Source organism: Agelaius phoeniceus, chromosome 10 (assembly GCF_051311805.1).
Source record: "Agelaius phoeniceus isolate bAgePho1 chromosome 10, bAgePho1.hap1, whole genome shotgun sequence".
Taxonomy (NCBI): Eukaryota; Metazoa; Chordata; class Aves; order Passeriformes; family Icteridae; genus Agelaius; species Agelaius phoeniceus.
In genome coordinates this window covers 12,616,531-12,640,577 of record NC_135274.1, presented here as the reverse complement: position 1 = coordinate 12,640,577, position 24,047 = coordinate 12,616,531, and the positions used below count along the sequence as shown (strand labels likewise).

Genomic DNA, 24,047 nt, shown 5'->3' with positions numbered 1-24,047 from the left:
ATGGGACATGGCTGCTGAGGTACTTGGTATGTGACCCCAGGTGTGCCAGCTCCCTCTCTGAGCAGTGGCACCCACCTGCCCTCACCCAAGCAGGTGGACTCGGGGTGCTGGTAGGGGTTATGCAGGCTTGTTACCAGCAAAGTGTCCATACAGTTTCACTTCAAATTGAATGTTTCTTGCCTGTGCTAAAATGAACTTGGGGTTTTTGTGCATATTGACAATAAGATTTTTCTCTGAGGGTGGCAGAGGTTTTGGATAGACAAAGAGTGCCTGTGTGGCAATGAGATTATTTATGACCAATATAAACTAACAACAGATAAGTCATGTATGGACATGCTCTGCACATATCAAAGCACATTGTGTCTTTTATTGCATTACTTTTATGACATAACAAACAGAACAATAAGAAATTTGTATTTCATAAGCCTCTCATAAATTAAACAATTTTAACACATGCTCTCTATGACTAAGATTATGTATGCATTGACACTTTGCAAGTTGGTTAAGGTTATGTTTTTCCACACATCTAAGTTCTTTGTTAACATATTAAACTGCTAGAAGAAATCAACTTTACATGGCCACTTCCATGCAATCAAAAGGGTATGTGTTTGTTACATTAGGAGCTTGTGAAAGAAAAAAGTAACCTGCATCCATTTTCTTTTTGAAATTTTGCTTAATCTTGCAGTGAGGCAGGCCCTGCTTGTATTGATACTGTAAAAGCACAAAGGACATCTAGATGCCTTTTTCTCTTAAGGCTTAATTCTTGAATGTTTGGAGGGGTTTTAGCCTTTTATACCAGTTACACATGTTGAATCTTATTGAGGGAGCTTTCATCAGAAGTTCTAAGTAATTATTATTATTATGCTGTTAGTTTTGATAAATTAGTTTGAAGGAGAGTACTCTTCGTCAGAATATGAAGTACTTGGTACCTCTCTGACATAGATCTATTAGCTGTATGTCAAGAGATAGTCAAGGAGAATAAAAAGTCCAAGTGATTTTCTAATGTGTTGTTCCTTAGGGAGGAGAGGTAAAGCGCTTGTTTCTTGTCTTTCTCTTTCATGTGTCTTCACTTCCTCGTGATCTGCACCTTTGTCCCAGTGACCTCTGCGACTGCCCATGTGAGGTGAGAAGCCTCTTCTTACTGTGGCTTTCACTGTCAGTAGTATTCCCGGTTTAAAGATCCAGTACTGCCAGACTTATCTCACATAATACTGTTCATACTGCAGCTATTTTCTAAGAGGGGCCAAACCACAAGTGCAAGGGGGAAATATTTTCAGTGTGGTTTGTTGTTTTTTTTTTTCTTTTTCTGCTCTAATTAAATGAGTTTAAACTAATTGACTAGTTCTTCTGATTACATTTGAGTTAAAACGAAATTCTACTGGTACTGGTTTGGGGTTGAGCATTCTGAGTTTTATTGGTTTACTGTTAATATTTCTGGTTGTTTCTGTTTGAAAATTACCCACCTAAAATTTTAAAAATTATTTTTAATAATAATAATTTTTAATAATTTAAAAATTACCCATCAAGGTCAATACGGGAACATTTCTGTCACTAAATCTGTTTCAGCAGTAGTTTTAGATGCTGTTCCCTCTATAAAGCAAACTGATGGCATCAGTGAATTGCTGTAGCTCATGACTTTGTGTAATTATGCATAATTTGTTCATGGATACTCAGTGCCATCAGTGACAAATCCCAGGAGAAAACATATCTCGTTTAGCGTAAGGAGAAGTTGGGGTCAGGCACTGATCACGGGGGTCAGCATCGCACCGTGGGCATCTCGGGGCTGAATTCAGCCTTTTGGCAAAGCTCTTAACACTTGGTGTTTAAGTAAAAGCCCTTTTTTACGTGCATGTGGTAGATTTTTGTAGAGACTGCACAGACGAAACGCGAGGCTCCGCTTTCCTGTTCTTGCTGTGTCTGTGGGATCCCGGGGCCGAGGCCCGGCCCCCCTGCCCGGTGAGGGCGCGGCGGGCGGGGCCGCACCGCCCGCGCTGCTCCCAGGCCGCGGCCTGCCCGGCCGCCCCCGGCGGCGCCACCTGCCCGCGCGGCGGCCCCGCTGCCTGCCCGCCCCCATAGGCCGCAGAGCGCCCGCCCCCGGCCGCCTGTGGCGGGCGCGGCCGCTCGGCCGCCCTCACTCCGCGCTCCGCGCCGGGCCGCGCCGGGCGATGCCGTGCGGGCAGCCCGAGAGCGGGGCCGCTCCGGCGCGGTACGTGCTGGGGGTGGACGTGGGTAGCACGGTGGTGAAGTGCCACGTCTACGACCGGGCGGCCGCCGTCAGGGGTTCCAGCCACAGGAAGGTGAGTACGGGAGGGTTGCGGGGCGCGCCCCCGGTCGGGAGCGGAGCCGAGCGGCGAGAGCAGCCGGGGGCAGCACCTGTCTCGGGAGCCGGGCGGGGCCGAGCGTGCTCGCTGTGCCCCGAGCGCTTCCGACCTGCGGGGGTTGCCCGTCGGGGCTCGGCGTTCGCAGGCTCTCAGCCAGCTCGGCTGGTCCCAGTGCACGGGCATCTCCTGAGGCAGGGCGGACAGGAGGGGCTCCGCCTCCCGAGGGGTGAAGGGAAACCCACAAACCCCGACCCCCGTGGGACCGCCGTAGCTCTCACCCCGTTACTTCAGCGCTAACCCCCTCCCACCGTTCCCGGTTACCTTACCTTCGGTCGCTTATCGACTGATCTGTCTGAACAAAACCACTTTTGTTAGTAGGGCACAGCTGAGATTTGCAAAGGATTTACGTTTCACGCATCCCATCATGTAACAGCGCTGTGTGAAAAAGCGTCAACTTTAGAACGTGAATTTCAGGCTGCTTTTGGTTAGTACCGCTTGTGATTTTAGGATGAAGGCAATCTCCAGAATTAACTTTTTTTTACTGTTACCTATTGCAATGAAGATCTTGCAGCGAGGAGAAGTGTAAGAAATCTGATGGATTTCGGAGATGGAAGGGGCTGCTCTCGGTGGAGCTGACCCTCCCTGGCGCTGGAAGCTCGTCTGACGGGTGATCCCTGGTCTGCTGTGCTGCCACTGAGAAGCTCAGAGGCACCGACGTCAGAATTAAGCAATGCACCAAAAACGGCTTTCTGAGACACCTGCTTTCCTTTTTGCAGCTCTGGAAGGGGTTTTACAGGTTCCTTTATTCCAAGAGGTTGGGACTTCCTTATTTAAAGGGGTCTGAGGTTCTTTATTGCCCTGGAACAGGGGAGGTCTTCTAGAGATCACACACCCATGTTGAACAATATTTTTAAACTTACGCAATTGTTTCTACTCTTACAGGAGATTCACAAAATGAAGAACAAAACAAAACAACCCAAAGCCAAATGTATTTGCTGATTTCTAGGGATCATAATAAAGCTATTTGTGTTTCCCAAACAGGTAGAATCACTTTATCCTCGTCCTGGATGGGTTGAATTAGATCCTGAAGTGCTATGGAGTCAATTTATTGGTGTAATAAAAGAGGCTGTACAAGGTAAGGGCTTAAATTTGAGAAATTATTTATCAAAATTTAGTAAATTTAGTTACTTGGATAATAAAACTATTTTTAGCTAGTACTGAAAATCATCACTGGGCACAGGACTACAACATGCTATAAGGCCTATTCAGTCATTATGTAAATTAAGGTTCTTCAATTACCTTTTTCCTTTCATTGGGGCCAGATTAGAATTGAAGTAGAAGCAATGTGAATACTTGATTTATGCATCAGTGCCAGCACTTTGTGGCTCCAGCTTTTTGTATATGCATCCTTCCCCAGTGTCTGTTCCTCCAGATGCCTCTGTGCAGGAACAGAGAGCTGGCTTGTTCCCCTTCCAGTGCCCCATTGTTCTACCACCACTTTGTATGTATGAGTGAGAATGAATGCAGGATGCTGCAGAGCTGGGCTCACTCGATTGCAACCTGATATTCCTCCTTTTCCCATTCAAACTTTAAGTGATTCTTACTGTCCTATCCTGTATTACTGTTCTTTTCTATTTGTACTTTAGCCTACAAATTCCTAGTGCTCCACACACTAAATACATATGACTCCTTTTTCTGACAAACTTCTGATGGGTTTTTCCCCCTGCTTTTCTGGATGCTGCTCTAACCTAGCTCTTGCTTTCTACAACTCTCACAGCTTTTGTATTAATCTACCTCCAGTGTTCTGCCATCCATCCTGGATCACCTGTGCCATGTTGATGCTGTGAACCTGTCAATTGGACAGGCTGCCTTCCCACTGCCTCCTTGGCCTGTGTATGCACATTGCCCTCTTTCGTTCAAGTCATTCAGTTCCTCCTGTTCAGCCCCTCTTGCTTGGTCTCCAGTGTTGCTCTGCCTTCAGACTTGGCTCATGGCAAAACTGCTTGTCCCTTCCTTTGGATGGCTGCCTAAGGAACAGGGAAAGTAAATATCACCAGGTGTAAACTGAAGCTGATTATTTTGGGCTCTTGGTTTGTTTTGTCAGCAGCCACAACTATTTGGTCACAAGAACAGCAATGCCACCTCAACCCCCAAAGACCTTCCTGTCTTCCTTCATTTCCATTCTGTGGGACAAGTCAGGAAGCAAGACTTTTCAGCTAGTTTTAAAAAAGGAAGATTTCCTTGTGGCCAAGCTGCACCCATTGTTGGCAAGTCATTTTTAAGTGGGTGTGTAAGTAAGCATAACTCACAGTGCTGTCAAAAGAAACAATTCCACCCCTTTTTTTTTACAGAGGTCTCCTAGAGCAGGGCAGCTTCCTGAGTGGAATCACTGTCGGGTTGTTTATGCCAGCAGAGCTTCACCAGTGTGTGCTGACGCAAGGGAGGGTGTGGTAGCAGGGGCAGGAATGACTGTCTGGAAGCAGAAGGAGCACAGTGACACTTGGGTTTGCAGAGCTTGTGGAGCTAAACATGTGATTCCATGCATGTGTGGATGAGCTGCTGCAGTTCAGTACCACCTGAAGGTGGAATCTTCTGGCTGCATGGTACCAACTTTGTCTCTTACTGTGGCACTCCATCCAAAAGGCAGCTTAACTGAAAAATACTCATGTTTGTCTTTAGGTTTGTTTTTGTCTGTAATGGAAGTTAGCTCCACTTACGTGGGTGGGTCTGGAGAGTATGATAGCTGACACAGGGAAAGTGGTGGGACTGTGCAGATTGTGGAGATGGGAAGGAGTAACACATGCCAGTAGTCCTTAGTGAGCTGTGAAAGTTCTTGAAAGCTGTGGCTTTGCCTGAAAAAGACATAGTGCTGTTCTCAGGCCACCCACTCCCAGGTCCCCCTCCTGTACCCTCCTGCTGCCAGCAGCACTTGTGCAGGCAGGTGGAGCCGGTTGCCTTGCGAAAGCACTGGTTTAATTCCCAAGTGATTGAGGAATTGATAGCACTGCTGGCAGGGATGCAAGGAGCCAGTGTAAGGGGAGGTGCAGAAGCACAGGTAGAGTTGGGTAGCACAGGATGTGCCCTTTCTCTGTGAAACCCCTTCTGTAATTGTCACTGAGAGGGTGCTGGGTGTAGAGTCTGCAGGACATGCTCACACAAATGAGCAACTTTGCACGTGCAAATTAACATGAGAACATGTATGAGCAGGACCTACTTAACCTGGGATTTGTTCAAGGAGCTGGAATGAGAGCCCTTCAGAGTAACAGGATAGGCTGGGTAGTCTGTCATTTAAGTGGAAATTTTTTAATGTGTATTTTCTTAATGTAATTTTGCTTCTGGAAGTATGGCTGGAGGTAATTAGCAAGCTGACCAGAGTTGCTTTGAAAATAGCTATGGATATATTTAATTATTTACACTTACATTAGAAAAAATGTTCTGTAACATTTTTTACAGAACATTTACAGTTATTTGAAGGTAAGGTTTAACAGCAAAATTGGTGTATATCCAAATGTACATTTTTGTACTTCTGACTTTAAAGTACACTTTGTTGCATTCGGTAGTACCTGATTTAAGCAAGTTCTTTCTTAGGAATTTTGAACTGTTGCTCAAGAAATATTTCAAGTGAGACATGTCATTATCAATGTGATGCAAAAAGTTATGGTGTATTCATATTTATCTATTTACTGCCTGCAGGGTCAATCTAGTTTTGTTTCTTTATAGAAATTCTTTCCCTAAGTCTGTAAAGGTGCTTTCATTGGTGCTTTTGTTCACATTCATCCATGTGAAATCTGCATTTTAATTGATCATGTGGGCATATGTAATCTGCCTGCTTGTCTCTGAGATTGTTCATATAAGGTGTCAACAGGCCTTTCAGAGGGTGGAAAGGATCCAGTTGTGTGCCACAACTGCTTTTGCAAAATACGTAGGTTTGTTTATCTACTTTGGAATCAATTCTCTGACTCAGAGCTCTCTAACATTTCACTGCTCTTAACACTTAGTTGAACGATTTGTAGAGATTTATATTCTCATAAAATGTTATTTTCCTAAGTATTCCATAGGTTTTATAGTTATATTGAAGAAATAATATTTTTCTTTGCTTCTCCAAATAAATTCTTTTTTTTGTGATTGTCATTTATTTTCGGTTTTTAGCTGCAGGACTTCACATGAGGCAAATTGCTGGTCTTGGCATCTCCACCCAGAGAGGAACTTTCATTACATGGCACAAGTATGTATGTTGTGTGTTCTTTAAAATGAATTTGTATTCATAGACTGGATGGAAGCAGGCTGTAGAAGTGTTGAACTCAAAAGTAAAAATTGTCAAGTCACTTGTGTTCTCTTGTGTTTGCACAGCCACACCTTAGGGCTGTTCAGAACAGATCGTGACTGTGTGGCCTTTTTGTTCTTTATGCATTGGAAGAGATTAATCCATACGTATTTTTAATTCTGGTGAGAAGTCTGACACTCCAGATGTCTGTGTGCTGATTTAATAATTCCTCAAATCCACCAGGAGGATATGCAGTTATTATAGGAACTAACCTAGTGTTTATTGTCCTGATTGGAAATGCTGCATAATGTTGAATGTTTTGGGCAATTTGTGTTCTCTGGCTTTAATCATTCAAATACTGTTTTTCAGGAGGACAGGGAAACCCTTTCATAATTTCATAAGTTGGCAAGACTTAAGAAGTGCTGAACTTGTGAATTCCTGGAATAACTCCCTTCTGCTGAAGGTAAAACTGCACTAATCTAGATACTGCTTGCATATATTAGAGCTGTTTAACTCTTATGACAAGTAAGGGCACTATATGGAATACTGCAAGTGTCCTGTTCACATGGTGATGTGATGTGCTGTGGCCATCATTTAACTGAGCAATGAACAATTATTTAACTGAGTAATAATAAGATAGTTCCAAGAAATAAAGTTCACTACTGGTAGCCTAAAGTAATTATTATGGAAAAAGATACCTATAGGTCCAAGGCTCATTTTGTTACTTTTTAGTCTGTTATATTAAAACATTGCATGTTGACACCACTGCAGCATGGGTTGTGGATGTAGGTAGGTCTGGGTTTGCAGTGGTTTGGGCTTTTGGTTTCTGGGCTTGTTTTCTTCATGTACCCTTTGCTCAGATTATCTATAGGAGGTACATTTTATGCTGTTTGTGGCTTGTGCTTCATACTTGTAGAAGAGAAAGATTTGCTCCAAGTCCAAAACCAGAAGTTAGTTTTCCTCTAAGTGGAAACTAAGCAACACAGTCACATTAAGAAATTAAATTATTGGGTTTGCCAGTTACTTCTTTTGTGAAAACTTGCTTAATGGTTAAATTTTGGTAAATCTAGTAAGTCATGATTGAGCCTGTCAACTGTAAGAGAACTTGCACTGGAATAACAGTGTGTCATGGTGTCAGCCACATCATGCATTGTGCTCACAGAGGTGACCAGTGTTGGCAGTGCAGAGCAGTGGCTGCCAGTGCCCCAGCAGAAGGTGCTCAAGCAGCCTTGCTTAGAGCAGCTGCTCTTTGCTGAGGTGTGTGTTGCTGTCTGTTGATACGAACGTCCTTACATAATCCTACTCAGGGATCCTCTGAAGGAGTTAGAGTTTGCTGAATCTAATGTCAGCAGCTTTCAGCTGTGTTGTCATCCTTTAAAGGTAATTGATCAGTAACCTTTAGAGGGCAAGATTAAAAATTAAGTAACTGTTTTCTTTTGAAACAGGTAATCCATGTTATTTTTACAGTGCTTCATTTCTTGACTGGGAATGATCGATATTTGGCACCCAGTTTTCTTACTTTCTCAACACATCAAGCTTCTATGAAGTTGTCATGGGTTTTTAAAAACATACATGAGGTAAGCTGGAAAGGGAAAAGCAATGACTTTCTTAAGTCATAATGATGGCTTGTGACTGGGAGGTGTTGTTCAGGGCCAGGCTGGATGGGGCTTTGAGTGACCTGGTGTAGTGGAAGGTGTCCCTGCTCATGGCTGTGGGGTTGGAACTCTTTAAGGTCCCTTCCAGTCCAGGCCATTCCATGACTGTGACTATTGGCTGTAATTGCTTCAGTTTTCTCTTGCTTGTTCTTCTCAGAAGAACCAGAAAAGACTTTTTTCTGTGTAAATGTTCAAAGCCTGTCTACCAAAATAGTAACTTATATTTGTTCAAATTTTTCCTCTCATTCTGGAAATGCATAGTAGTAAAAAGCTTTCTTTATACATAAGCAGCATAATAAAATGATCTTATTTGACTTGATACATTTATACAGTTAGTGATTGTACTTTGTTTTAAAGCTGTTTGCCCTCTGGTTTTGCATGATGATTTTATTTCTTTTCAATGGGACCTCTTACCTTTCCACTCTGCATTATTCCTGAGTGTTTTGCAGTTTCACAAATAACACCATACTGCACAATTCATTTTGTATTTTTGTGAATTGGAAAGTGCATGTGGAATAAGTTGTGCTGGATTACTCTAGTGCACTAATGAGCCCTGAGCTATGTGTTGCTATATTCATTGCTCTAATACTCACCATGCAGGACCTTGTTTTTTTAATCTACCACTCTTTCACCACTGTTATAATTGTGACTGTAAGTTTCTTTTCATAAGGCTATGATGCCCCTACAGTAGAAGATTAATTGCATTTCTTTTCTTAGAAGCAACTGTAAAAAAGTGTTCATATTTTCTGTTAGGAGCATGAGCTTGTAGGATAGTATTAGTTAAATAGCCAACTCAGCCTTTTTAGAAGAAAAGTTTACCATCAGAGACTTATTTTCTGAGGACATTTAGATTAATCATGAAGAAAATAATAAAAGAAATCAATAAATATTCTTCTCTTACCATACCCATTTATAAATAATTTTTTTCATATATTTTTTCCCCAGGCTGAAGAAGCTGCCAAAAAAAACAACTGCTGCTTTGGAACGGTTGACACATGGTTACTGTATAGATTGACTAAAGGTGAACATTACAGTTCCTCTTAAATATCAGTAAAACACACTGGAATCTAAGAAATTATGTTCATTACTTGTCATTTATATATCCTAGAATTCAGATACTTTTTTTGCAGTTTGTGCTTTTGTATATTCAATAAAAACTGCAATGTATTTCCTGTTACAAAAAGAGCTTCTGAATAAATTATTCTTGGGGCCTGCCTGGAAGGGAAATATTTATTCAGTGTAATCAGCCTTCTAAGAGTATAAGATTTAAAGAGGACTAACAGAGCTAATTGGTGTTGATTGAAGAAAAGTACCTGTGAAAGCAAAAGAACAAAGAATTGTTAAAAATGTGGAAGAATTACAAGTTTCTATTCTGAGGACTAATGCCTGAGGAGTCACATTATGACTGTGATGCTGTTGGCTGTTCTGGACAGGTTCATGAGAGGAAACTGGGTAATTAATGTGTGCATGGAATAGTGAGCAGCAGGTAAAATCTCTGTGCTCATTATATCATTGTGATTTTGCTCATTCACACTTGATTTCTATTTCATGGGAGTCAATGAGATATTTAAAGAAAACTTAAATATTTGGATGTCTAAAAATCTTACTTTGTTCTCTCTTTTCATGCTAGGTTCTGTGTATGCTACAGATTACTCAAATGCCAGTTCCACAGGCATTTTTGAGCCCTTTACGGTATGTGCTGTTCCAGAGAATGCTGTTGCTATTTATTGTGCTTCTCAGAGGGTTGCTAATGTTTTCACTTTTTCATTTCAGAAATGTTGGAATCCCACTTTGTGTAATCTACTTTCTATTCCAGTGTCTATTTATCCACCAGTGAGAGACACAAGGTAACTATGAAGGCATAATTAAAAGAATATGATAACTGTTAAATTAATTGCTGAATTAATTATGAAATACGAAATATTCTGTACGGGCCAAATAATATACATGAGCACAAAAAATATTTTTATATGCAGTTATACCTTGTATTAAAAGTTTACCAAGTCCAAAACTTTTTTTACTGTGTTTCTTAAAGTGATAGTTTTAATGTTTTCTTTACAATAAGTTAGTAGCATTACCTTTTATGTGTGATCCAGACCAAAGCTATATGTACCTAGATTTCATTTTAACAAAAAGATAATTTTAATGTGATTTGTTTTAAGCTTCAACTTTGGATCAACTGACTCTGAAATATTTGGGGTACCTATTCCAATAATGGCAGTGGTAAGTGAAAATATTTTCTTAAATCTGTGTGTTTATATTCTGTTTATTTGGCTTTGATTGATTACTTGCTTCTTTCATTAATATTCTCTATTGATTCTCTGTGATTTAGCTACAATAGAATTGATTATTGAATTATTCTCCAAAAAGCCAGTCTACAACATTAGGGGGAAGGAGGAGAAAGGAACAAGAAGGGATTTCTAGAGGCTGAGGTCCACTAAGTTTGTGTGGCCAAATGATTAAGTTCTGAATGTAGGACTCTAAGTTCTGGTAATGTGTGTGTCTGGGTTAAAATCAGTTGTTCTGTATGAAGTTATGCAAGAGTCCATGCTGACTTCAGTGAGACCAAACTACTTAAGAGTATTTGTTAATATATCCACTTGTACCTTTCATCCTTTTTTTATTTTTCTCTAAAAATAAGTGGCAAATAACATGTTCTTTCCTCAGTAGTTAGAATTTGGATAAGAAAACCTGAAGTGATGATTTGGAGCAAAATCTACTTGAACTGAGCTAAATGAAAAAACTGTCCCCTAGCTAACAATAATTTGTCTTGTTTTAAAGGACTGTGGACTAAACTTGCTGCAAATTCACTGTTTCACCAATGCAAAAGCATAAGTAAAAACATTTAATAACCATAATCGTGGTTGAAAAATGGAGCATGGAATAATTTGGTACAGGAGGGGTATCAAGGATAAAAAAAGGCAAGACCTCAATACTTCAACTTTCTATTTGGAGAAAAAGGAATTCAGGCCAAGCTACTCTGTTCTGCTCCTTGGGATTGCAACTGCCTCGTTTATCCTTGTTAAATATTAAACCACAAAATACTTCTTTTGTTTCCATAATGTTTTTCAGTGTTGCAAGGAGTCCTACAGATACTTCACACTGTGAAACTTGGTGTAATTTGATGCCAGTGATAAATCTGACTGTCATAATGGCCTGCAAATGCTTAAGAAATTGTAAATGAGTCCTCTCTGAATGCTCAGTTCCTGAGTGGTTACTTGTATTCAGAACTCCCGAGTGTTTACAGAGATATTTTCAAAGCAGCATTGCAGGTTGGTGGTTGGTAGCTAACTTGTCCCGTTGTTCCTGTTGGATTGACAGGTAGCTGATCAGCAGTCAGCCATGTTTGGAGAATGCTGCTTTCACCCAGGAGATGTTAAACTGACAATGGGAACAGGTGGCTTCTGGAATGTCAATACTGGAGAGCATCTCTTTGCAGCACGGGGAAGTAAGACTGAAGTTTTGGTTTCAGGGGATTTTATTCTTTCAGCTGTTCCTTGATAGCTGTTACTGCTGAGGGTCCACAAAAGAATAGAACAAGGCTGTGCTTTTTCTTCTGTCTATAAGGGTAGAAAAAGAGCTTGGGAGCTCTTTCAGAAGAGAAGACTAAGGAAAATATTAATTAGCAATGTAAATTTTGGTTATCCTAAAGTAATCTTCTCAGGAAGAGAACTTAATTAGCATCATTGGTAATTATATCCCTCCTGTTTAGTTTTTTTTTCCTTCACCTGTTTTTCATAGCAGTATTGTACAGGATAGGAGAAAAAAGGGATTGATCCTCTGGCTTCTCACATCAAAATGTTGCAGTGAATCATTGCATGTTCTTCCCCTTGAGCCCTTAAGCGTTGAAGCACATGCAGTGAGATAATGCAGGATTAGAAGATATAAGTTTTCTTTTAAAATGGGCTCCCCAGTGTGTTTCTAGTGTTTAAAACTTTGTCATTCTGAACATCTGTGGTCTGTCAAGTAATTTGTCAAGAGAGCAAACACTGAAGATGACACTGAAGTAAATTTGCCTACACAGTCTCTCTCTGTCTGTCATATTTTTAGAGAGTTACTAATTTCAGGATGTCTACTGCTTAAAATGGAGTGAGGCTGGGGAGGAGGACAGCAGTGTGATAAAGAGAATTTTACCAGCTCAAGTCTTGAAGGACCTTGGCAAATACATGAGATGTGTCAGGACTGAATAGCATAGACATTGAATTCCCTGTGAAAGGAAATGCTTTTTTTGCTAATTAATTATGTCATTATTATGATATTTTTATTTAGGAAATAATACATATGTAGTCTGTTAAAATGTAATCGCAAAAAACTTGCTGTAAAGTTTTTCTATTTAGTTATTGTATTCTGATAGGAGTTAACATCTTCTAAGGCAGTGCTGTGAAACTTCTACTGCTTTAGGCTGTTAGTTTGGTTAAAATTATTTTCCCTGTGTTCTCTGGCTGTCCTGGGGTATGGTTAGTGGGACAAGCTAAGTGCCTGGCTTTCTCAGTGCCCTGGGCATGAAATGTAATGTGTTCAATCTTTAAAGCTGACATATGTATTTAAGACTGCAAGATGAATCCCTGCAGCATCCTTGTGCAAGCTATTCATTAGCTGCTGTTCTAGTTTCTGGTCTACATTTAGCTCCTACATATAACAGTTTAAAAAAAAGAAAAATAAAGTATTCCTTCAAGACCAGCCTGTCTCACAATTCAATGATGGAATCATGTTGTATAGGTTTAAAGCTACCTCTGGTAGTCTGAGGGTTCTTAATACCTCTGGTCATGCCAAGTGTCATGGGGATCCCCTTCCCTAGAGGTAGGATTGTGTTACCCTGCTAGAAACTCTGGTGTGAGCCTCTTTAGGGAGGCCACGTGATGGATGGATGTCTCTGTCCCTAATTAGCTGCTCTTCTTTAGGATTTTCGGCTCAATTAACTTTTTGGGCTTTTTTTCTTGTGCCTTTACTTTTAGTAAAAAATAAAGATTTCAAGGGACACCTGCACCAGGATGATCTGGAGTTATATATATACATTCCCCTTTCAAGAGACAAATACAGACTTTAATCAGTGCTGCTGATTGTTTTATATTGTAAGCACCTGAGTGCCCCAGTACCAACACAAGTTCCTGCAATTGCACTGGGACTCCCACACCACTCATTTGGACACAGGCCAGCAAGCTGGAGATGATTCTGTGAGGAATACAAACATCAGCAAAGTCACTTTGAGAAAGCAGAGAGAGCCCCTAGATCTTGTGGTGCTTTTCTGGTCCTTGTAGAGGTACAATGGGACTCGTTTACCTTTGTAGTATTGCCCATGATCTCTGAGTCCTCAGCAGGGCTCCATAAAGTACGAGCACTTCCTTCACTGCAGCAGTTACTGTGCCTGATTGGGTGAAGTTGTTGCAGTGACCACTGACTACTTGGGTTCTTATCTGGTGACCTGAAAAGCCATTTCTCTAGCTGAAGTGCGGGTGAAACTTGTTTCCTTTTTTTTGCTTTCTGTTTGAGGAAGCATTGCATATTAAACAGGGAATTAAAAAGTACACCACTTTCATCTTCTCCTGTGAATAAGATCTGTGCTCTAAGTTTGTGTTACTTTTTTTGTGTGTATATGTCTGTTTCAGTTTTGTGTTTCCCATCTGAGAGCCAAGCCTTCATGCTTTATCTTTTGGGGGAGAACACTCTTCATTTTTAGAAACGCTTGGGGAAAGTTGGATGGACTTAAATAGAAAAACACTGATAAATTTTTAGGTATGCACAATCTCTTATATAAAAAATAAAAGTAGGCACAGATAGATCTTCAGTTTAAAGGTGGCTTCTTTGGTAATTTGATAGCATTTTTTTTAGGTTAACTTTGGTCTAACAACCTGTTACTCAGTTCTCTTGTTATCCCATCACTAAAGTTTTAAACAGTATATTTAACCTCTACCAGTGATTTCTTTAGTTTGAATTCTACAAAGGAATTTATATTTTCTAGGTGGGTTTATTGTGAGGAATGTTTGTATATGTTTATCTGGAAACATTTATTTTAACTGAATGTTTTGTTTCCTGAAAAATAATGAAGGTCTTTATCCACTGATCGGTTGGAAGATTGGGGAGGAAGTTGTTTATTTAACTGAAGGCTCCATATCGGACGTCGGCACTGCCATAAAATGGGCTCTGGATATAGGTAACTGCTGTCATTTTATAGAGGGTGAAATATGTAACTGCTTAAGCTGTTTCATGGGTTCATAGTTGTGTTACTGGATTTGATTTATTATTCATAAGTGAAGGAAGTCATCTTCATGCTTTGGACAGCAGAAATGCACAGTCTTTTTAGTAGGCACTCTGCTGAGGGTGTTTGCTGCAGGGAGTTGGGTTTGCACAATCATCTCCTCTTCAGTCTCTGCCTCAGACCATCATGCCTAACTAGGCTTTTATTTTCCTGAAACATTTTACTCCTCACTTGCTTTTGAGAGGGCTTGAGCTGTACATCTCATAGCTAATAACAGGTTTGATTTATATGAAAATAACATGAAGAACTTTGCAAGGAACTGTTGCTTCACATGGAAGTAATGTGCCTTTTGGCTGTTACTGTTTTGTAATGAAAGGTTTTGCATTCCAGTTTAATGACAGACTAAGGAAATACCAGCTCTGTAGTAGCTGATGTTCAAACCTACTGATTGTTCATAGAACAACTGCTCTCAGTATTCTAATTAGAACTTCAAAATTTACTTGTCTTACTTAGAAATTTAGCGTATTTTTTCCTAGGATGAGAAAAAAGTGATTAATGTCTCAAACTTTGGATTGTCTGGGAAGGGTTTTCCTCACCACAAGATTCCACATTTCTTGAAGCTGTCAGCTTTAGATGCATGTGTACATGGATGTGCTCTGGCATGTGCCCCTAAGGGTTAAGTGTGACTCAGATTGGTCCTCACATCTTCATCCAACGTTTGACTAAGCCTAGAGAGTAACAGGCACCAGGCTTTGGAGGAAGTAACTCAGTTCAGTTCACATTTCAGTGCTGCAGGCTCAAGTGTCAGTGCTACATATATAAGCTTGCTACTTCAGATTCCATAATTAAAATGGGTAATTATCCATATGGAACTTATCTGTACTTAAAGTGGATATTATTGGTATATGCAGAAGTAGAAAGGATTTTTAGCTAGTCAGTAGTAAAATGATCATGACCTACAGTTGCTACCATAGGAAAAAAAGGGCGGGAAGTTTTAGAGATGGGATAAATGAAAGGCAAGCTGCTTTAAACTCTGTAACAAGTAAGGCCTTTATTTTCTGAAAATATTGTTGCAGAGGAGCAGAATTCAGAAACTTTTATCAGCTTTAGAGAATGGAAAAACTTTAGCTCTACAGAAGGAATTGGGCCAAAACACAAGGTAAGCTAATGGCCTCAATAAAAGGGTGGTGAGGCCCAACATGGATGAAGATGAGACACAATAGTGGTAAAGGTTTGGAAATAATAATTTCTGCAGCAAGGCAAACTTAGTTTAGTGCACTTCTTTTAGTGGAATCCTATAACTTCAAAGAATTTTTAAGAAGTAGGAGTTTGTGGAATTTCAGCATGAAGTCAGTCTTACTTAATTTTTGATTTTCTGTCCTGGCATAGAGGTGTACTGTATATATAATTCAATAATAGCAAAGACAACAAGAAGGAAAAAATGTGATTTTGGTTTATTAGTCTGAGCACAGTAGAATCCATAGTATTCTCACAAATTCACAAAGGTTACAAAGGTAAATTGAAACTCCTGATAAATTACCAAGGTGGGCTTTTCGAAGGTAAGTTGAGCTAGATTAAACTAATTTACCTTTAATAGGAAAATTCACTTATTTTAGACAAGAAAAAGCAGTGTCTCTCATGTAGAGAAGACCACTAGTCTTCTGTAAAATCATGTTATGTGGCCACATAAGGACATCATTAGTTGCACCTGTGGAAGAGGGATGTTAGTACAAGAGTTTCATGTGAGTGAAGAACAAGCTAAAGAGGAATGTCTGTAGAGTTAGGAAAGGAGTCACCTGGCTGGACAGAGAATAAAAGCAGTGTTTATCCAAGAGGCATTATTGTGATGAGAGGTGATGTTTTACCTCATGTGTCACTTGTCAAGATACTAAGAGTGCTGATAAAATATAGGTATTAAGGACTTCCTCTGTAGTTGTTAGGTGGTTGGACTGACAGTAACAACATAAGGGGGAAAATATGCTCTATGAATCTAAGGTTTTAGCACTCTTAGGTGCCATTATCATTCTTAATTCCCATTTATGTCTTGAAGATTAAAAGGCTACAGCATAGCAGATAGGAAAGGATCCTTTTGAGTTTAGCCTTCATCTGAATAGTTTGGGATTATTGATGTGATTTATGGACATGAAATAGGGAAGAGATTGTCTCCCTTAGAACATGTAGTTTGAAAATATTGAAAAAGGAGTAGTCTGACTCTAGATGTTTTTTTCTTAGTGAGACAAAATTAAGAAATTGAAGGAAATAATAACATCCTACCACCTGTGTATCTTTACAGAACTTGTCAACAATGTAGATGAAACAGCAGAAATGGCACAGAGTGCTGCTGATTCTCAAGGTGTTTGTTTCATTCCAGGTTTGCAGGTAAAAATATTATTAATAAAATCAAGATTGAATTTTAATAATCCAATTAAAAATGAATTTTTACATTTTAAAGGTAATACTTTACATCTTATCACAGTATTTATTCTGTACTGTTGAGGTTCTTACTGTCTGTTGCTCATCACAATACATGAAGGCCATTGTCATATCAGAATGGTTAAATGCCATTCCTCCCCTTGAGAAAACCCTTACCAAATATGAAAATCAGTGATGGACAGATAGACTGAATTATTTTCCCCTAGTAACACTGGCAATGCCTGCAGAGACACAAACCAATGCCACAGTTTTTCTGCTATGAAGGACAGAGCTTTCATTGAGACAATACTTCTAATCACTGCTCTAAAATAATTTATTTTATTCTGCCTTTTTTCAAGGTGTAGGTTTGTAATTCATCAGAATATTTTAAAGCATCTAAATATTAGCAAGCTTGCAAGTCCTGGCGTTATGAAAAGCAAAGATAATAGTGAAGCACTTCCCTAGGAATGGTCAAACTCAGTATAACAGACTTCTCTTAGAAGTCTTAGTAACTGTTTGCCTTCAGTGATCTAAGCTCATCTCTTAGTGTGTTGCTAAAAGTTTGAATTAACCATGCTCAGTTTGATCATTCCCAGGACTAGTGATTTTTTATGAACAACCTTAACATCTTTACCTTACCTTTGTCTAAGTTCTGTATGCTAATGGAACAAAGCAAAGAAGAATTTAATTTCTTCTCCAGATAGCCCAGCTTCCTTCAGTGTCACTGATAACAGGCTGCAGTGTCCATCAGTAAAATGTATTATTGTCCTTTTCAGTAGTAGTTTTGAAAGTCAATTCATCTTTTTTTCAGGAGTTCAGGACAGGATATGTGTGAAATCTTGTCAGAGAACAGCAATATCAGTAGCATGAGTGTGCCCTGTCCTAGACAATTGGTGTACATTTTAAATGTATTTTAAAGGGAAATTGTGTGGATTAGTCTTTTTTAGTTTGTTTGATTTGGAAGAAGTCACTTAAACATTTTGCTGTTGAAAGAAGCAATTTAAACTGTTTGCTGAGTAAGCTGAAATAACACTACGTGCCTCTTACATATTGTTTTCAATTTTCTTCTTCCACTATGCTGCCTGTAATTGTCGTAAGTTATTTTTTTCTTACTCTTTTACTTCTTTCACAAAAGCCTACAAATACTATTCACTGAACTCATGGTGACATCTTTTCTGCAGGTTTCTGGGGATGACCCATATTCATGTGCCTCTTTCGTGGGGCTGAAACCTTCCACTAACAGAAACCACCTTGTTCGAGCTATATTGGAATCTGTAGCTTTCAGGTACTGCTTGCTAAATTATCTGGCTTCTATTGTCTTATCTTTGCTTTTATTTAGATCAGCAGTGTTAAATGGATACATGGACTTTTGCAGTTTATACAATACACTACTGTTACACTGGAAAGGAGTTTTAGCTGCTTCCTTTTTTTAAACAATTTACAAATAAATTTCTGTATATTTGTTAGTTCAGAGTTTTTGTCATTAAGTAACCATATAGAGATTCTTAAATAATGTTGTTTTCTGCATGTTTTGAAAGTGTTTTCTGTTTAAAGTTTGTCCTTCCTCACCTGACAGTGTTTTGCCAGAAACTGTAGCCCTCTCCAGCTGTGTTTAAAGTATCCTTGAAGCTGAAAGTTTTATATCAGCTTTTGTTTAAAGTTTGAAATTTTGGTGTTTTATAAAACAAAGCAACAGGCCTCTTTAAAATTTTAAAAGATGTGAATGGACAGCAGCTTCCAGATCTGTGAAAGCTAAAGATGTCCCTGCTGATAGCACATGAGGATGTCACTGCTTTGCCATCCCCCTAAATGCCTCAAACTGGAGCTTGGATTGAGCCTGGCTCACACTGTGCTGTGGCCAGTTAGGGAGCACTGATGGGATTCCTTCCATGTAGTCAACAGCTTTGCTTTTGATGCCTTAGAGGCATCACTTTGGGCATAAAAATCTCCTGCAGAGAGCTCAGAAAAGATGTCTGGAGCAGGGCAGTATTCTGAATTGCTGCAGCTGGTTTCTAATGGATTTTCCTTCTGCCACTGTAAGCCTGAACATGAGATGCAGTAATTTTTGACATATGGGTGTCTTGAAAAGGATCTTAAGGGATGTTAAGAATTCATCTATCTCATTCAAATACTGCATACAAATAACTAGAAAAAAGGTAGAGATCCTTTGTGGTTAGATTTTCTCCCATTAAATGAAATGGTTTCTGGAAAAAGTCAAACTTGGAGGCTTCAGATGCTCCCCTTAGAGAATAGCTGGATAAACTCCAGTTAGCACTGTTGGCCTTCTTTCCTCACTATAAGCCTCTTGTTACATCAACAATTGCATCTCTAGAAACCTATCAGTAACTTTCAGTGGGAAAAATGAACCTTCTACAGTGACTTGCTATAGAATGGGCCATGATTTAGCCATACTTTGCCTTTGTAACAGTGACAAAGACCAAACATCAGTTTCAGTGGGTTTGGGTTTTTCATTTATGCATTCTAGAAATTTTCAGGTATTGCAGCAGTTCTAACAGAACTGAGGCCTTTCTTGCATTTATTTTCTGACTCTGTAGATACTGAAAACACTTTATGGAATATATAATGCTTAATTCAATGAAATATTTTTTTAAAGGAACAAACTGCTTTATGATATCATTGTGAAGAAGGTGCACATTCCTCTTCGAACTATTCGGTAAGTTCCCCAGAACTTTTAAATTCAATATATGAGAGTTTGATTTTAAACAAGTTTGAGTTTATTATGCATTTTCTCTCACTGTAAAAATTCTGCTGTTTAGAAGTAGATGATTTCCAAGTCAAATATTAATGTAACTTAAGCAGCAGTAGAGTCTACCCACAGCAATTGGCATTGGTGATAGTGGGAGAGTAATGAACTGCTCTAATTATTAAAACAAAAATTTAAAAGAAGTCATATCCATGTTTTCAGGTAGCACTAGAGTGCATATAGCAATGCCTACCACAAAGGTGTTTCTACCCTTTGTCATTATTCTTTCATATTGACATTTTCTGTGCTGGGTCTTTCACAGACAATTTTTGAAGACTTTGGTTAAAACTGGTTCTATTTGTGAGGGAAAGAGAGAGATTAGTTTTAGACATCAGTTTTGCTTTAATCTTTGAAGAACTATATCAAATTTAGTGAGGCAACTGTAATCCCTAGAAAATGCTTGCACATTTAGCTGAATTAAACATTGCTGGAAGACCACATTTCACATTTTGGTAGGGACCTTCTCTGAGCACACCAATTGTCAGAAGCTCCAGCCCTCTGAGGCTCAGAAAGCTCTGCAACAAAATTCCTCCCTCGGGCAGCCAGGGGTCAGCATGGCACTGCAGTCAGGAGCAGAGGTGAGCGTTCCCATTCCTCCTGTGCCTCTGCAAAGGAAGAACAGACTGGCAGGCAGGTCAGAATCAGGCTCTCAGTGGGAAAAAAGCAAGAATACAGAAGTGGGAGGAGGTAAAAGTTTCTGCTTTCCATCACATACTGGGAGAGAGAAGGCAAAGGTGAAAAAACAGCCAGGGTTAGGGGTTTAATGAAAAGATGAAAAGTACCAGAACTTTGATTACTTAGGAAGCTTTTTAACATAGAAAATTGCATCAAAAATTTGAAAAGTCACATTAAAAGTGCAAACTCAAAAAACTCTTAAAATATGGGAAGTATGGAAATACAGCCTAGGGATCATTAGAATTCTGATTCCATTTACATTGCAATATAAACCTTAAATTGTATGATCATGTTATTTTTTATTCATGGATATAAAATTGCAGTTTTATATAGTGTCTGTATTACTTAACTAAAAGCAGTAACAATTCAGCTTGTGGATTAAATATTAAAACATAATGAGCCACACTCATTATGTGTGTGGGGTTCTCAGTAGGGTTGCAAACTGCTCTACCATCCTTATGTCCACATATCTTTTGCATCTATCAATTACCTTTGATTTTTTGTTGTTGTTTTTATCCCATAAACCTATTAATTTCTTTTTTGGCTGTTTTCCTGTATTCCTTGTTCCTTCCTGATTTCTGGGCATTGTTTTCATTAGTCCTCACCAGGTTCCTGTTCCTTCTCTTTGCTTGTCTCAACACCATCAAGGAAAGCACAGAGAAAGAGCCCTCAGCTTTAATCCACATGTGCTATAACTAAAGAGTTTTATTGCCTAGCACTTTCTATAGCAATAAACACTAGAGGTCTTCTCTGCACCACATTTGATAGAACACCACCTCCATACATGGCTTCTATTGAAGTACAAGAGCATAATGAACCTACCTAGGACATTTCAAAGATTGCTTTTTGTTATTTTGTTTGCAAGAGTAATTACTTCAAAATCTCAGATGATTTAAGATCAGCACTGATAAGTTCTCGTTTTCCCCATTAAATTGGTCTCAAAGTAGGAAAGTAGATGGAAGCTTCATTCTGAACTTCCTCTTAAAAAGAAGTAACTGTGAAGGCATTTTAGGCTAACTAATACAAAGATTTGGTATTGAGGAGAACTGTACTTTTCCAGATCTGAGAACACATGAAAAGTTTGTTTGGTGTAATGGTTTTGACTGTTGTGACAATGTGGTGGTAACTATGTAAAGATTCTGTTATAAACCCTTCTATTTCAGCCAAGATGATGCAAAGTTTTAAAACACAGAATTTTCAGAGCTTTTGATAGAGTTCTGTGTCCCTGTTTGCCTACCATTCCTCTCCAAGTTTATAAACTTTTTTTCTTCTATGTTTTTTTTTTGGCACCTTGTTCTGTCCTCTAAATTTACCCATAAAGTGGAAATGCATTTGTGTATGAGTGACAGGAAGATTTATGCATAAGTGTGAAATACCAAACGTTGTTTTCTGAAATGCTGGCAATAAGCACTTAACACATTTTTTTAACTACTTCTTCCCTTCTTCCTATAGAGCTGATGGAGGTGTCAGTAATAATAGTTTTGTCATGCAGATGACATCAGATTTAATTAATAAAAAAATAGAAAAACCTGCGAACACGGAAATGTCTAGTCTTGGTGCAGCTTTTCTAGCAGGCCTTGCTTCAGGTATGTAGACATTAAAAAGGCTTTTTTCCCCTTTATAATGCATGTTGTAAATACAATAGAAAAGAGATCAGACAAAAAGGGCATAAATTCAAGTAATTGTAAGCGCCCCCAAAGGATTACTTTAGCCCTTTTTGTGGGAATCTAAGGTAAATCGTGTTTACGTTTCTCTGTACAGTACCATTAGAAGGATGTATTGCTAGAGAAGAAAGGTGAACCCTGTCTTGGCTGCCTCCTCTTCCTTGACTGAGACATTCCATTACCATTCCCATACTGGTGCTGCCTGAGTGCTGCTGGCTGGGGAAGGACCCTGTGGCCAGGGAGCCACCGTGCTCACCTGCAGCTCTGTCACTCTCTGTGAACACTGCCTTTATCCTCTGAGGCTTTCACAGGAATGGAAGTACAAAATTAATTATGAACAGGAAAAACAGCTCTACTCACACAGAATTGTTTCATATTGTTAACCAGACCAAAAGCTACAAACTGTTGACAGTTTTGCTTAATATGCACCTACAAAACATGTTTTTGTTGAAGTGCTTTGATATGTAAATAACACACATGAAGGTAAAAACTATATGCTTGGGTAAGATTTATTCAGCAATTAAAAGTGCAAGAAAGTTGAGACCCTTGATAAACAAGAACAATTTAATAACATAAACTGATAGGAACCTGTAACACCAGCTGTTTCTTGCTATTAATACAGTTTTAAGACAGTAGCAAAGCAGCTAAGTCTTTGTTTCTGTGGCCCTTCTTCATTGAGAAGGACCTGCAACCAAAAGCACTTTGTGGATGAAACCTAAGGGAATTTCAGTGTACCAGAGCTGTTCTTTGGAAACCATCCCAGTTAAGCAGATGCGCTGTTGTCAGGATTCCAAACAAGTGGATCCTACTGGAAAGGATTTTCACATTATTAAAAATATGCTTCCCTCTGAGAAAGTTTCTGGTAGAGTAAAAAGAAAAGTTGTCATTATTTCTTACTGTGTTTCTGCTTTGGATCTCTTAGATTAAAACAACTCAAAAATAACATATTTGCAGTTGAGCTGGAGAATGAATTTTCTGTTTATAGGATTTTGGACAGACAAAAAACAACTAAAGAAGCTAAGGCAAATAGAAGCAATGTTTGAGCCCCAAAAGGATTCAGAGGAATACAGACCTGCTATGGATGCATGGCTGCAAGCAATGAAACACTCACCACACCGGTAGAAATTTGTGTTTTAAATTTAGAAGAATTAAGACAATTTAATTCGTGTTTTATAACATCTTGACATTAACAGGACAGTAAAAAGCCAGAACTGAAATTTGTGATGGTGTATTATAAGTCGTGTGGTATTTCAGTTCCCCCCCTGCTGCTGGATTATTTACCATACTGTAATGAACCTTCCCATCATCCCTGTGGCAGCTGTGGTCCAGCTGCAGCATTTGTGTCCCTTCAGTGACCTCCTTTGGGTGGCCCAGCTGCTCCAATCCTCCCATGGGCTGTTCTAACTGGGATGGGTTTTTCACTGAGCAGCTCACCTCCCTTTAGATCTTGAAAATCTTGCCTGTGTTCATCATCCAGGAAGGGTAAAAGGCACATTGACTCCCCTAGGCATTGCTAAGAAACAAAATGATTGTTGGGGCTGGGTTGTGAGGAATTCAATTGTGTGCAAAGACATTATTTTGGTAGTAGCCTGTTACCACCTTTTGGTTGACACTAGGTGCTGTGATCACATTATTTGTGCACTAGATCAAGATGAAATACAAAAGCAAATAGGCTTTTAACACTCCATTAAAAAAATCCAGGATTTTTGTAGCTGATACTTTGTAGCTAGCTTGTAGCTCAATTTTTAAAAATTTTATAAAGACTGAAAGCAATCTTATCTGGAGTGGCCAGCACAGATACATTAAAACTAGTTCCAGGTATGCTATCTAACTTGTAAATATCTGTACTGTTAGTATCTTCAAGGCCATTTTTAAATCCTATTATTAATAGCTAAAAGGGAGTAAAAAGTCTATTTTTGAAGCTATAAATTACTTTTGTATTTTTTAAACAAATAAAATATAATTAAAGAAATGTGTAGTTAATTATTCTTATATAATTGTTTATTTCTAATATTAAATTATTGTAATTTCCTCAGGATTATGTGTAAATCAGCTTCCAAAATGTAAAATGATTAAACATTTTAATTTCAGAATAA

The 24,047-nt window shown here is 39.0% G+C and overlaps 1 protein-coding gene across 2 annotated transcripts; it reads left to right on the top strand.

Annotated features, from left to right (window-relative positions):
- The first annotated feature begins 990 nt into the window (after window positions 1–990).
- Window positions 991–24,047, top strand: GK5 (glycerol kinase 5). 2 transcript variants are annotated; one of them, XM_054639135.2, is made up of 17 exons: window positions 1,085–1,123; window positions 1,859–2,297; window positions 3,363–3,456; window positions 6,471–6,546; window positions 6,955–7,048; window positions 8,031–8,162; window positions 9,186–9,261; window positions 9,871–9,932; window positions 10,014–10,087; window positions 10,403–10,463; window positions 11,562–11,688; window positions 14,287–14,391; window positions 16,730–16,815; window positions 18,030–18,133; window positions 19,463–19,522; window positions 21,740–21,873; window positions 22,937–24,047. In XM_054639135.2, exons 2-17 carry the CDS (start codon window positions 2,166–2,168, stop codon window positions 23,071–23,073), a joined length of 1,554 nt encoding a protein of 517 aa, XP_054495110.2. In that variant the 5' UTR covers window positions 1,085–1,123; window positions 1,859–2,165; the 3' UTR covers window positions 23,074–24,047. The 2 variants fall into 2 exon arrangements, with proteins under 2 accessions (XP_077040034.1, XP_054495110.2); XM_077183919.1 differs by lacking the exon at window positions 1,859–2,297 and having other exon boundaries at window positions 991–1,123.

Bases quoted from the DNA above. Each gene is read 5' to 3' on its own strand.
- GK5 (XM_054639135.2), top strand. From the start codon at position 2,166: ATGCCGTGCGGGCAGCCCGAGAGCGGGGCCGCTCCGGCGCGGTACGTG. The intron at 9,933-10,013 runs GTATGTGCTGTT...TTTTCATTTCAG, and splicing joins GCATTTTTGAGCCCTTTACG to AAATGTTGGAATCCCACTTT. The intron at 19,523-21,739 runs GTAAGTTCCCCA...TTCTTCCTATAG, and splicing joins ATTCCTCTTCGAACTATTCG to AGCTGATGGAGGTGTCAGTA.